Here is a 13,661-nt window from a genome sequence, read left to right on the forward strand (position 1 = left end):
GTCCAGTGGATAAGAATCCATGCTTCCATTGCAGGGGGCATGGGTTCGATCCCTGGTTGGGGAACCAAGATATCCCACGCCATGCAGTGCGGCCAAAGAAAAAAGATTAAAACACCCTTTAACCAGCGTTTTGAATGTTGTAATACGTAGCTGAAAGAGTAAGCTGACTTACTGGGACAGCAAACAAACTCTTCTGACAGAATTTTTTTTCTACCAAATAAAAAGGAGAAATATTACTAAGCTTCAACTTAGTTCAAAAAAAAAAAAAATTACTTCTGGGTTTCCCCATGAGCAGGAATTAGAGAAAATACTGAAGAAATCACTACCTTACCAACTTTTCATCCCTGTACCAACTCATTAAAAAGTACATATCAGAAACAAAAGACAGAACAAATAAGCAGTAATTTATTCAGCTAGAGAGCGGAGGATGAAAAGGAAATGAGGCACAGAAGCATTTAAACTGCAAGCTAGGAAGACTGTTAGCAGATTCACACGGCGTATACTATGTGCACAGGTAGCCAAGAACCAATTATTCCAAATACTGAGCAAAGAAATGATAGTCAAAACACAAAACCAAACCAAACCATTGTATTTTGCTTTACCTTTTCTTTATCTTTGTATAGAGACCTCAAAGTATTGAAGACTGGTGGACAACCCTTGCTGAAGTTCATCCTTAGGAACTTATCCAAACATTCTTTAAACTTCTCACCTTGGAAGAAAAAAATCCTGTTGACTTACATGTACCCAGACAACTCTAAAAATGCACACATTAAAACCTTAACATGCATACTCATATATTTAAAACCAAGGAAAGATACTGTATATCATCACACCATTTTCATTCCTTCACAATTATTCTCACTTACCAGATAAAAAGTTTAACGGCAGTCTTCTTGGCACCAATCCCCTGGGATACTTAGTCCAGGCCTCCTCATAAATTTTTAGTCGTTCTAACATATTAGCTGCAAATCAAAACAAAAATTATTTTTCATATGTAATTAAAACATATTTTTCTAGAAAATTACAAATTTCTGAAAATATATAAAAATTACCATATTAAACAGAAAATTTGAACATGGGAAAAATTATTCATAATCTAACCACCTAAATATATCAACAATCATTTTAGAATACTTCTAATATTTTCATATTTCAATCTATAATCATATAAAATACATAATTTTCCTTATCCTGCTCTGCTTTAGGTGGCCTTTCAAAATCTGCCTGCTCTACTGCAGTTCCAAGAAAGGCTCGGTTATTATGTTTCCACCTATGGCTTCTCCAGTATTCTTTTCAGCCTCTCCTCTAACTCCTCTCCTTTGATTTATCTTGGAGCTTCTGGATTTATCCTCTATCTTCCATTTCTCCATATTTCTTTTATATTTTCTTTTACTCTCAGGTAAGAACTTTCTTGTTCAATCTTCCACGTCACTAATTTCCCTCAGCTGTGGCCCCTTATATTTAATCTATTAAGATTTTCATGTCACATCAAGAAGTATGTTTTTCATTTCCCAGATTCCTAACAGGCACTTTCTCTTAACTGTGCATATTTCATTGCCTCTCTTCATCTTAGGCTTCTCTACGATCTCTACTCTCCCTTTGGCTGGCACTGATGATTACCTTTCCAATGCTGGTGTTACTACAGAGGATGACATTCTTTGTACAAGGTTTCTTTCACATTTATCAATGTACCAGGAATAGTTCACTATCAGTCTTGTGGGAAACTTCGCTTCAAATTAGATCATCCTGGCTAAAGACTCTGCCTTTTTGTAGATGACATGTTTCTGGGTTTGTCCTCACAAGCAGGTCCTATTCATGGGAGAGAATGGTTGGGGAGAAGAGTGTCTCTGGACCAAGTTTATTTGAGTCCTTCTTCCCACATAGGAAACAGTACTTCCCTTTCAGCTTGGCAACATTCACTTGCCCCTGGCATGCCACTCTGCTGTAGCCACAGGTTATCACAGAAGTCTTTCCTTTGGGGAGACATCTCCATTTCTACTTTTCCCTTTCACGTTTCTGATGCTGCTATGCATTTGTAAATTTTTCAAACTTGTTTCTAAAATTATTTTCACAACTCTTTCTTTGAATTTGTAGTAGAAGAGAGGTTTCAGAAAACACTTAGTCTACCATATTAAATGGAAGTTCACAAATGTACTTCTATATTCAGATTTTGAACCAATTCTTTATTTTAATTAGTTTTTCTCCTGTTAACCTTTCTCTTTTTAAAATATTTATTTATTTATTTAGGCTGTGCCAGGTCTTAGTTGAGGCACACGGGATCTTCGTTGAGGCATGTTTAGTTGTAGCATGCGGACTTCTTAGTTGTGGCATGCATGTAGCATCTAGTTCCCCGAACAGGGATTGAACCCGGACCCCCTGCATTGGGAGCGCAGAGTCTTACCCACTGGACCAGCAAGGAAGTCCCTGAACCAATTCTTAACCAGTTCTTCTAGTTATGATTTTCACTGAGTTAACACAATATATATTAACAAAAGAAGCAATTAAAACTTAGAGAGTAAGTTTTAACCAATGCTACCTGGCTTGAGTGCCTTTTCCAAGCCTTTGTAATAGGCCCAGTTTTCAGGATTTCTCTCTTGTAATCCTCTGTAAACATCAGCTGCATCTTCCAAACGACATAATTGCAACAGAAGTTCCCCTGATAAAAAACAAATTAAGTATCTTCTGATTGTAACTTTAAGTTTTCCCCAAACTTTCTCTTAAAACCTCTTCAATATTGGGAAGTGGGTAGATTTGGTATCCTCCTGAGTTCTCAATTCCCCTCAACAAGACTATTTACCATGTTACTTTATTGTCCCTCCTTTTTGAAAGTTCATGTGTAGAAATGCCATCCTCTTCACATCCTCAATTTATTCAGGTATTTTTCTAACTCCAGGCTACTCTCTCAAGGTCACTGAACACAGTCACCAAGCCATCATCTACTACTCAAGTATTCCTGACAACATATGGACAATTTCAAAATCCAAATTAATGCCCCAATCCAATACCCTAACCTTATGATGCCCTAATCAACTAAGAAACGATTGTGCTCTAGCAGCCCATAAGCATGGCCACATTGTCTCTCTTCCCACAACTGATTTTTCTCTCTTCCAACTACCAAATATGCATCTTGCTTTAAACTTAACTATCTTGACTTTCTTCTTCTTGTCTCACTAATCCAACCCTCCAACCCTAGAGGAAAACCGTTCCCTTTTCTTCACGCCTTTCAGCAACCTGTAGGCTCACTGCTTGTCTTCTCTGGGTTGCATGACCAATCTCATCCCTGAATGACATTAGCAGCCCCAAATATGAAAACTAATCTCAAAACCTAGGCTCCCTCATTTACCAATTTTAAGGCCTGGATCACCCCGACTGCTTGCTTGCTGTACACCTTCGCATAAAAGAAGTCAGCAGATGAATGGACTGAGGCACCGGTTTCACTAGAAATATATGAGCTCCAAACTCACACAAGCCTCAAACACTACTCGGGAATCCTCTTCCCTACCTTAATGGGCTCCCATTCACCAAACGTATTATTTTCAAACCAGGACTTCACTCTTGCACCCTTTCTATTATCAGATAATAAAAATGAACACTTACTGAGAGTGAAAGTGACTTTTAAATGTTTCACTTGCATTACTTAATTCAATTCTCAAAGCTCTATGAGATAGGTTACTATTATTTGTGTCATTGTAAAGCAGAGAACATAAGTAAACTTGTCAAGGGTCTTTCAGATAGTTAACTGTTAAGAGTCAGGATCTGAACCCAAGCAATTTGGCTAAATGAGCCCATATTCTTAATGTTTATACCCTCAGTGGTTCTCAACCAGGTGCATTTTTGCCATCCATGAGACATTTAGCAAGATCTGGAGACATTTTTGGTGTCACAGTAATACGGGGAGCAGGTGCTATGGTATCTGATAGGTAGAAGCTACCAATGCTGCTAAACATTACACAACATACAGGAAACTTCCACCTCCAACACCTTGGTCCCAAAATGTCAACAGCACCAAAGTTAACGGTCAGCTCTACACTAACCAAAAGCCTACTTCACTAAAAACAAATAATATTCTGCAACTTTTCTCCCCTACGCTACACCCATCCACATTTCCTTCCCGTAATCTTTACCCACCTTTCCCTTGTAGAAGAAACTGATGGTATAAGAATTAACAATGAAACTTTCTGCCTAACTATGCCCACTCACCCACGCCAGGAAATTCCTAAATTATCCTGACTACCCACCACTAACATCAATGCCTTTTATTACTGGAATATCCGACGATTGATGACTCTACTCTTAGTTCCCTTCTATTCTCTTTATATACCCTGTCCCCAATACCTGATTCACTGGAAATATCAAAACATATTATGTGGAACGAACTGATGGTTCTGTTTCCTATTTCACTGAGAAAATGGAAGCAACTAGTAGAGAACTCCCAAATACCCACTACATCGACACACCTGCTTGCCCATACACTGTACCATCTCTCATTACTGGGGATGAACTATTCATTCTGCTATGTAAGCCCAACCTTTCAACTTACCCACTAGATCACACACCCTCTACTGTACTGCATACTCTGTCTCATTATCCAGTGAGCATAAGCAAATGCTGTACAAATCTTCTTTTGATCCTATAACCCATTCCATCCACCACTACCCTATAGGTGTTTCCTATACAGCAAAACTACTTGTATGCATCATTTATGCATGCTATCTTCAATTCCTCTACTTAAATCTCATTTAAATCTACTTGATCTGTTTGGGCTTTTACTACCCTCCTTCCAAATGTTCAGAATGTTTTTTTGTTAAGGTCATCAGTAACTTCCAAACTGCTAAATCCATGGGTCAATTCTGAGTCCTCAGCTTGAGCTGTCATTCTTCCTCACTAAGAAAGTTATAAAAATAATAAAACAAAACAATGTACTTAAGAGTATTTTGAACAATGTCACATATTTCCGTAAAGAAACTGAGGCTCAAGTCTTGCCCCTCATCATTTAGCTGGTTAGTAGCCAATGAAGGAATTCAAACTAGTTTTCTCAACCTCGTGATCTTTCCAGTAAGTCAGAAACCTCCTCCTTTATAACTAACAGACTGCTAAGGGATGATCAACTCAAGTGCGAGAGGGCTGTCTTGGGTCTACAGCTCACAAATGAGCTCCAGACGCCTTAGACTTCCATTCTTTTCTTGCCAGCAGCATTATCCTCTGCTGAAAAGTTCATCAAGCAAATGGTGGCTATACCCACTCCGCATACAGATACCACACTTTCTAGTGTTCAACTTCAAGGGAAGCCAAAGAAATCTGAAACCAACGAACTTCAGTCGCCTGGTGTCACAAAGGTAAAGGAATATTTCAGACGGCAATTCTTAGGAAGTACTCATATTCTCAATTACTTGTTATTTTTCTTTCACTTTCCATAATCAGTTCCTCAACTTTTAAAACTACAAAGACTCCTTCTCAACCCTCTAATAAACGGCAGAACCGGAGATCTTTATTTAAGGATCTACCCATCCTCCTACCCTAATCCACACATATAAAGCCGAATCTCTGGTTTCAATTCATGTTCTATGTTCAGAGAGACATTCAGATAAACCATGAAGAACCCTAGGAATGTCCCATAAGCACTTTAGTAAAGACTGATTTATCAATATATATTACTGACAATACAGAAATGTGTTGTACACATCCAGTTTTGCCAATAAGCAGTTTCTAAGAAAATCCTCTGTCTCATAAAATTGAGCAATTGCCTCCAGTGTCTTAATCAAACTCTACAGTATTTTCAGATCAAAGATACTTAAAGAGAAAATATTGTACTGAGTCACTTCATTCAATGATTTATTGTTCACAATTTTTTTCCCTATAACAATATCCATTGTTTGAATGTGTATTTTCCCACGTTACAAATTATTCAAAGTGCATGAGTAAGAAATAGATTTTGACATCAAATCAAGAAGTTGTGTTATATGCAACTATCAGTAGCAACTAGATTTTTCAGTTTTGCTCTTTGTCATAATTAAATACCAGAATAAATTACACTCTTTAAAAAAAATACCTTTGGTTTCTTCTACAGCAAGTTTATCACAAATCTGCTTTTCATAGGTACAAAGATGTTCCAGAGCTTCTCTATAGAGACCTGCTTCCCGAAGAACTTGATTCTGATATAAAAGGAGTTCACTATATTCATAATCCACTTTATCAGGGGATGTCTATATATGGATATAAGGAATACTAACAGTAAGAATTTTGTTTTCATATTAGAAAATTGTTCACACACTCAAATACATATAAAAAGTCAAAGGATAATATATGATGAACAAAATTCATTTTTTAAAATTCCTAAATATCTTTCTAGGGAGCAACTAAGTAAATAATGTCAATATTAACTTATAACCCACTGAATAAAATAATCCATTAAGTCCTTACATATAATAAATAAATAGGGGAGAAAGGAAAGCTCTTACTTAAGAATAGAATGTCAAATAAATCTAGAAGGAATAAGACAGAAAAATCACCATTTTGAAACTATCATAGGAACAGTTGACTCAGGCAAGAATCATAATCAATGAATGCTAAAACTAGTGGTGAAAGTTTGATGAGGAACAAGACTATTCATAAAGTCTCAAATTGTTTATTAAATACAAAGAGAAAAAAATAACAAGTTTATAGTGAAGAAACCTGGCAGACACCACCTTAACCAAGTAATCAAACGGAACAGACACCATGTGACTCAATGTGGTGAACTAAGAAGGGCTTGAAATCACTTCTGTAGTTTCCTGCCCAAAATGCATAACAATATCTAATAATGAGGAAACATCAAATAAATCCAAATTGATGGATGTTCTACGAAAGCACTGCCATGACTCTTCAAAACTACCAATGTCATGAAATACAGAGAAAGCCTTTGAAACTTCCAGATTAAAAGAGAATGAAGAGAAATGACAACTAAATGTAAGTTATGATTCTAAACTGGATCCTGAAATGGAAAAAAAAATCCTAAAAAGGATATAAACAGGTCGATTAGTAAATTTTGAATATGCATTGTGGATTAGATAATAACAGTCTATCAATGTTAAATTTCCTAATTTTTTGATCATCTATACAGCAGTATGTATACATTTGACAACTATAAAGTTATTCTTAGGAAATACTACACTGAAGCACTTAGGAGTAAAAGAGCATGGTATCTACAATTACTCTCAAATGTTTCAGGAAAAAAATTAAATAGCTAAGTAAATATAGAGACTAAGTAAATGTATCAAATATTAACAACTAGTTAATGTGAGTGAACTTCTATATGGAGTTCTTTGTACTCTTCTTGCAACTTCTCTGTAAGTTTGAAACTATTTCAAACAAAAAGTTAGTAAGGCTCTATACACTTCTTTTAGCTATATTAAGAATAAGACCTAGTTTACTAGGTATGACTTCTGGTTGTTACCTGTTGGGTTTTCCTAAATTCTTCTAAAATCTTTGCCGCCATTTCATAATCTTCTAATAAATGGTAAGCAATAGCATAACCAATCCACGATGCTCTCTGTGCAGGTCGAAGCTGGAGTAATTGATACCTCGTTTCCTTTAAGAGGGGAAAAAAAACACTTTTTAGTTTTACAATGAAAGTAAATGCTTCTTAGAAAGATGATGTTCATTTACCCCAAAACACTGAGCAATCTGTAACCAAGGATGGAAATCATAACAGAAAATAGTTTCAAACATCCATATTGTGTAGCTTTACAGAAGCAAAAACATATTTCTTAAGAAGCACAATGAAACTTCCAAGATAATCTTGTAATTTTTTAAAAGGTTAAGACCTGGTACCCTTTATTACTTACTGATCTACTTACTCTAAGAAAAGAGGACATGGGGAGGGGGAAGGGTAAGCTGGGACGAAGTGAGAGAGTGGCATGGACATATATACACTACCAAATGTAAAATAGATAGCTAGTGGGAAGCAGCTGCATAGCACAGGGAGATCAGCTCGGTGCTTTGTGACCACCTAGAGGGGTGGGATAGGGAGGTTGGGAGGGAGACTCAAGAGGGAGGAGATATGGGGATATATGTATATGTATAGCTGATTCACTTTGTCATACAGCAGAAGCTAACACACCACTGTAAAGCAATTACACTCCAATAAAGATGTTAAAAAAAAAACCAAAACCTATGGGATGCAGCAAAAGCAGTTCTAAGAGGGAAGTTTACAGCAATACAAGCTTACCTCAAGAAACAAGAAAAATCTCAAATAAACGATCTAACCTTACACCTAAAGGAACTAGAGAAAGAAGAACAAACAAAACCCAAAGTTAGCAGAAGGAAAGAAATGATAAAGATCAGAGCAGAAATAAATGAAATAGAAACAAAGAAAACAATAGCAAAGATCAATAAAACTAAAAGCTGGTTCTTTGAAAAGATAAACAAAATTGATAAACCATTAGCCAGACTCATCAAGAAAAAGAGAGAGAGGACTCAAATCAATAAAATCAGAAATGAAAAAGGAGACGTTACAACAGACACCTCAGAAATACAAAGCATCCTAAGAGACTACTACAAGCAACTCTATGCCAACAAAATGGACAACCTGGAAGAAATGGACAAATTCTTAGAAAGGTATATCCTTCCAAGACTGAACCAGGAAGAAATAGAAAATATGAACAGACCAACCACAAGTAATGAAATTGAAACTGTGATTAAAAGTCTTCCGACAGGGCTTCCCTGGTGGTGCAGTGGTTGAGAGTCCGCCTGCCTATGCAGAGGACACGGGCTCGTGCCCCAGTCCAGGAAGATACCACATGCCGTGGAGCAGCTGGGCGCGTGAGCCATGGCCGCTGAGCCTGCGCGTCTGGAGACTGTGCCCCGTAACAGGAGAGGCCACAACAGAGAGAGGCCCGCGTACCGCAAAAAAAAAAAAAAAAAAAAAAATCTTCCGACAAACAAAAGTCCAGGACCAGATGGCTTCACAGGTGAATTCTATCAAACATTTAGAGAAGAGCTAACACCCATCCTTCTCAAACTCTTCCAAAAAATTACAGAGGAAGGAACACTCCCAAACTCATCCTATGAGGCCACCATCACCCTGATACCAAAACCAGACAAAGATACTACAAAAAAAGAGAATTACAGACTGATGTCACTGATGAATGTAGATGCAAAAATCCTCAACAAAATACTAGCAAACAGAATCCAACACATTAAAGGGACCATACACCATGATCAAGTGAGATTTATCCCAGGGATGCAAGGATTCTTCAATATATGCAAATCAATCAATGTGATACACCACATTAACAAATTGAAGAATAAAAACCATATGATCATCTCAATAGATGCAGAAAAAGCTTCTGACAAGATTCAACACCCATTTATGATAAAAACTCCAGAATGTGGGCATAGAGGGAACCTACCTCAACATACTAAAGGCCATATATGACAAACCCACAGCAAACATCATTCTCAATGGTGAAAAACTGAAAGCATTTCCTCTAAGATCAGGAACAAGACAAGGATGTCCGCTCTCACCACTCTTATTCAACTCAGTTTTGGAAGTCCTAGCCACGGCAATCAGAGAAGAAAAAGAAATAAAAGGAATACAAATTGGAAAAGAAGAAGTAAAGCTGTCACTGTGTGCAGATGACATGATACTATACATAGAGAATCCTAAAGATGCTACCAGAAAACTACTAATCAATGAATTTGGTAAAGTTGCAGGATACAAAATTAATGCACAGAAATCTCTTGCATTCCTATACACTAATGATAATAAATCTGAAAGAGAAATTAAGGAAACACTCCCATTTACCAATGCAACAAAAAGAATAAAATACCTAGGATTAAACCTACCTACATACAGGAGACAAAAGACCTGTATGCAGAAAACTGTAAGACACTGATGAAAGAAATTAAAGATGATACCAACAGATGGAGAGATATACCATGTTCTTGGATTGGAAGAATCAATATTGTGAAATGACTATACTACCCAAAGCAATCTACAGATTCAATGCAATCCCTATCAAATTACCAATGGCTTTTTTTACGGAACTAGAACAAAAAACCTTAAAGTTTATATGGAGGCACAAAAGACCCCGAATAGCCAAAGCAGTCTTGAGGGGAAAAAACGGAGCTGGAGAAATCAGACTCCCTGACTTCAGACTATACTACAAAGCTACAGTAATCAAGACAATATGGTACTGGCACAAAAACAGAAAAATAGATCAATGGAACAAGATAGAAAGCCCAGAGATAAACCCATGCACCTATGGTCAACTAATCTATGACAAAGGAGGCAAGGATATGCAATGGAGAAAAGACAGTCTCTTCAATAAATGGTGCTGGGAAAACTGGACAGCTACATGTAAAAGAATGAAATTAGAACACTCCCTAACACCATACACAAAAATAAACTCAAAATGGATTAGACAACTAAATGTAAGACCAGACATTATAAAACTCTTAGAGGAAAACATAGGAAGAACACTCTTTGACATAAATCACAGCAAGATCTTTTTTGAGCCACCTCCTAGAGTAATGGAAATAAAAACAAAAATAAAGAACTGGGACCTAATGAAACTTAAAAGCTTTTGCACAGCAAAGGAAACCATAAACAAGACGAAAAGACAACCCTCAGAATGGGAGAAAATATTTGCAAACGAATCAACGGACAAAGGATTAATCTCCAAAATATATTAACAGTTCATGCAGCTCAATATTAAAGAAACAAACAACCCACTCCAGAAATGGGCAGAAGACCTAAATAGACATTTCTCCAAAGACATACAGATGGCCAAGAAGCACATGAAAAGCTGCTCAACATCACTAATTATTAGAGAAATGCAAATCAAAACTACAATGAGGTATCTCCTCACACCAGTTAGAATGGGCATCATCAGAAAATCTACAGACAACAAATGCTGGAGAGGGTGTGGAGAAAAGGGAACCCTCTTGCACTGTTGGTGGGAATGTAAACTGATACAGCCACTATGGAGAACAGTATGGAGGTTCCTTATAAAACTAAAAATAGAATTACCATATGATCCCACTAAGCAATAAGTGGGATAAGTGGGATAAGCAATAAGTGGGATAAGTAGCAATCCCACTACTGGGCATATACCCTGAGAAAACCATAATTCAAAAAGACACATGCACCCCAATATTCACTGCAGCACTATTTACAATAGCCAGGTCGTGGAAGCAACCTAAATGCCCATCGACAGACGAATGGATAAAAAAGTTGTGGTACGTATCTACAATGGAATATTACTCAGCCATGAAAAGGAATGAAATTGAGTCATTTGTTGAGACGTGGATGGATCTAGAGACTGTCATACAGAGTGAAGTAAGTCAGAAAGAGAAAAACAAATATCGTATATTAATGCATGTATGTGGCACCTAGAAAAATGGTACAGATGAACTGGTTTGCAGGGCAGAGGTTGAGACACAGATGTAGAGAACAAATGTATGGACACCAAGGGGGGAAAGCCGCGGGGGGGGTGGGGATGGTGGTGTGCTGAATTGGGCAATTGTGATTGACATGTAGACACTGATGTGTATAAAATTGATTACTAATAAGAACCTGCTGTATAAAAAAAAAATTAAATTAAATTAAAAAAAAATAGTACAAAGGAAAAAACCCACTTTTTTTTAATACAGTGCCCAACCACTGAGGTAAGATCCATAGAAGACAACTCAACAGGTACTACATGGAAAAATAAAAAAAAAAAAAGAGGGACTAAATAAATCTGACTTAATAGACTGATCTAAGCGTTAAAATATAGCTACAGTGGTGATCATTTTGTAATGCAGAAAAATATAGAACACTATGTTGTGCACCAGGAACTAATATAGCATCATAGGGCAATTAAACTTCAAAAACTCCAACCAACCAACCAAACTCAGAGAAAAAGAAATCAGATTTGTGGTTACCAGAGGTGGGAATGGGAGTGCGGTGGGGAGTACGGGGTATTAAATGAAGGTGGTCAAAGGCACACACATCCAATTGTAAGATAAATTAAGTACTAGGGGTGTAATGTACAATATGATTAATATAATTAACACTTCTGTATGATATATGTGGAAACTGTTACAAAAGTAAACCCTAATAGTTCTCAGCACCAGGAACAAATATAATTTTTCCTTCTTCTATTACTTTGTATCTATATAAGATGATGAATGCTTACTAAACAGTGTGGTAACATTTCATGTAAACAAAATCATTATGCTGTACACCTTAAACTTATACAGTGCTGTATGTCAATTATATTTGAATAAAACTGGAAGGAAGCCCCCCCCACCCGCACACACAATGGTAGCTACTAAGACAGAGTATTAGTCTCTATGGAGGTAAAAAGAATAAACAAACAAACAAACAAATAAAATATATATAAATGTTAATTTTTCACTGAATTGATTAACTCAATCTTATACAGTAATCCAACTCTGCCTCACAGTAAAATAATTTTTAAATCTGATTAGTCCAGTCATAAACACAATCACTACTGGGAGAAGAGAGCAAGATTCAATTAAAAATTTTTTTTTAATGGAAAACTTGTTATCAGAAAGTACTCAAAGAGTTTTAAATATTTAAACAATATTTCTTCCTTAGAATAAAAAAATTCTCTACTTACCCTGTAACCCTCAAGATCTCGCATTTGAATCTGTAGTAAAGAAAGGTCCCTTAAGATTTGAAGATTGTCTTTATCCCATTTTAGCGCATTTCTGTAACACTTAATGGCTTCATCATATTTCTTATCTGACCTCTGGAGAAGGCCATAAACATGCCAACCTAAAGGATTTAGTTAAGGATACAACCTCCAGGTCAAGAAATAAAGTTCCAATAATATTCTCTATGAAACTCAGAAAACTACATCTGTTTATAAAATTACAAGCTTAAAAAACAGAGAGAATATAAAGACAGAAGGTAGTTTGATACAGTGGGGAAGAAAAGCACAGCTCTTCGAGCCAGAGAAAACAGGTCCAGCCTGGCTTATTAGCTCTGTGACCTTAACAAGTTAATTTAATCTTATGTTTCCTCAATTATAAAATATAAATAAATAGAGAGTCTATACAGCAAAGCACAGCAGTTTGGTGACAAAATGGAATAACATATAAAGTGTTCACTGGCTTGCACAAAAATAAATGCTCAATAAATATTAAGAATTATCTTTACTTTTAAAAGGAAAAAGAGGGAATGGGTATCCATGACATGTAATTGTTTTAAATCAAGTGTATTTTCTTTTCCTTAGCTAACAAGGTGCTTGGGACAGACCCTTAGTGCAGTATAAAGTTCCTAAAAATCAACCACTTAAATTTAGGGTGCAGGTGGCTAAAGTGTACAGTCTCCTATCCAAGGAACTTCAAGTCTAGTAAGGGGTACAGATAAGTAAGCAAAATTACAGTAGGTTGTAAAACTGTGCTCCAAAGGGGGAAAATATGGAAATAATCTCACTCCCTAAAACAGGTCTTTTTCACTTTAGATCTTGATTACTGCAAGTCACCCATCCTCCTGCCTTCAGTCTCTCTGCTTTTACTCTCACCTGCCAGAGTAACCTTTCAAAACACACACAATCAAAAGAAAAAAGTCTACTTCCCTTTCTAGAAATGAGTAATGTTTCTCTCTCAGATCAGATTCCAACTTTTCAATCTAACAACTTCTACACTCCTTAACAGAGTCAGTAAAT

At 36.5% G+C, this 13,661-nt stretch overlaps 1 protein-coding gene across 4 annotated transcripts in view; it reads right to left on the reverse strand.

Annotated features, from left to right (window-relative positions):
- The window catches only part of NAA15 (N-alpha-acetyltransferase 15, NatA auxiliary subunit), a 76,353-nt gene that overhangs the window by 34,232 nt on the left and 28,460 nt on the right, over positions 1–13,661 (reverse strand). For all 4 annotated transcript variants that reach the window (XR_009563920.2, XM_030876891.3, XM_030876890.3 and 1 more), the window contains exons 4-9: positions 12,609–12,766; positions 7,433–7,567; positions 6,050–6,203; positions 2,537–2,656; positions 867–962; positions 603–709 (exon numbers count right to left, since the gene is read on the reverse strand). Coding sequence is in view for 3 of the 4 variants with exons in the window: in XM_030876891.3 (XP_030732751.1) it covers positions 603–709; positions 867–962; positions 2,537–2,656; positions 6,050–6,203; positions 7,433–7,567; positions 12,609–12,766 (770 nt within the window). In the remaining variant the exon portion in view is untranslated. The remainder of the gene's footprint in view (positions 1–602; positions 710–866; positions 963–2,536; positions 2,657–6,049; positions 6,204–7,432; positions 7,568–12,608; positions 12,767–13,661) is intronic.

The sequence above is a fragment of the Globicephala melas genome, chromosome 5, assembly GCF_963455315.2.
Source record: "Globicephala melas chromosome 5, mGloMel1.2, whole genome shotgun sequence".
In the NCBI taxonomy this organism is placed as follows: Eukaryota; Metazoa; Chordata; class Mammalia; order Artiodactyla; family Delphinidae; genus Globicephala; species Globicephala melas.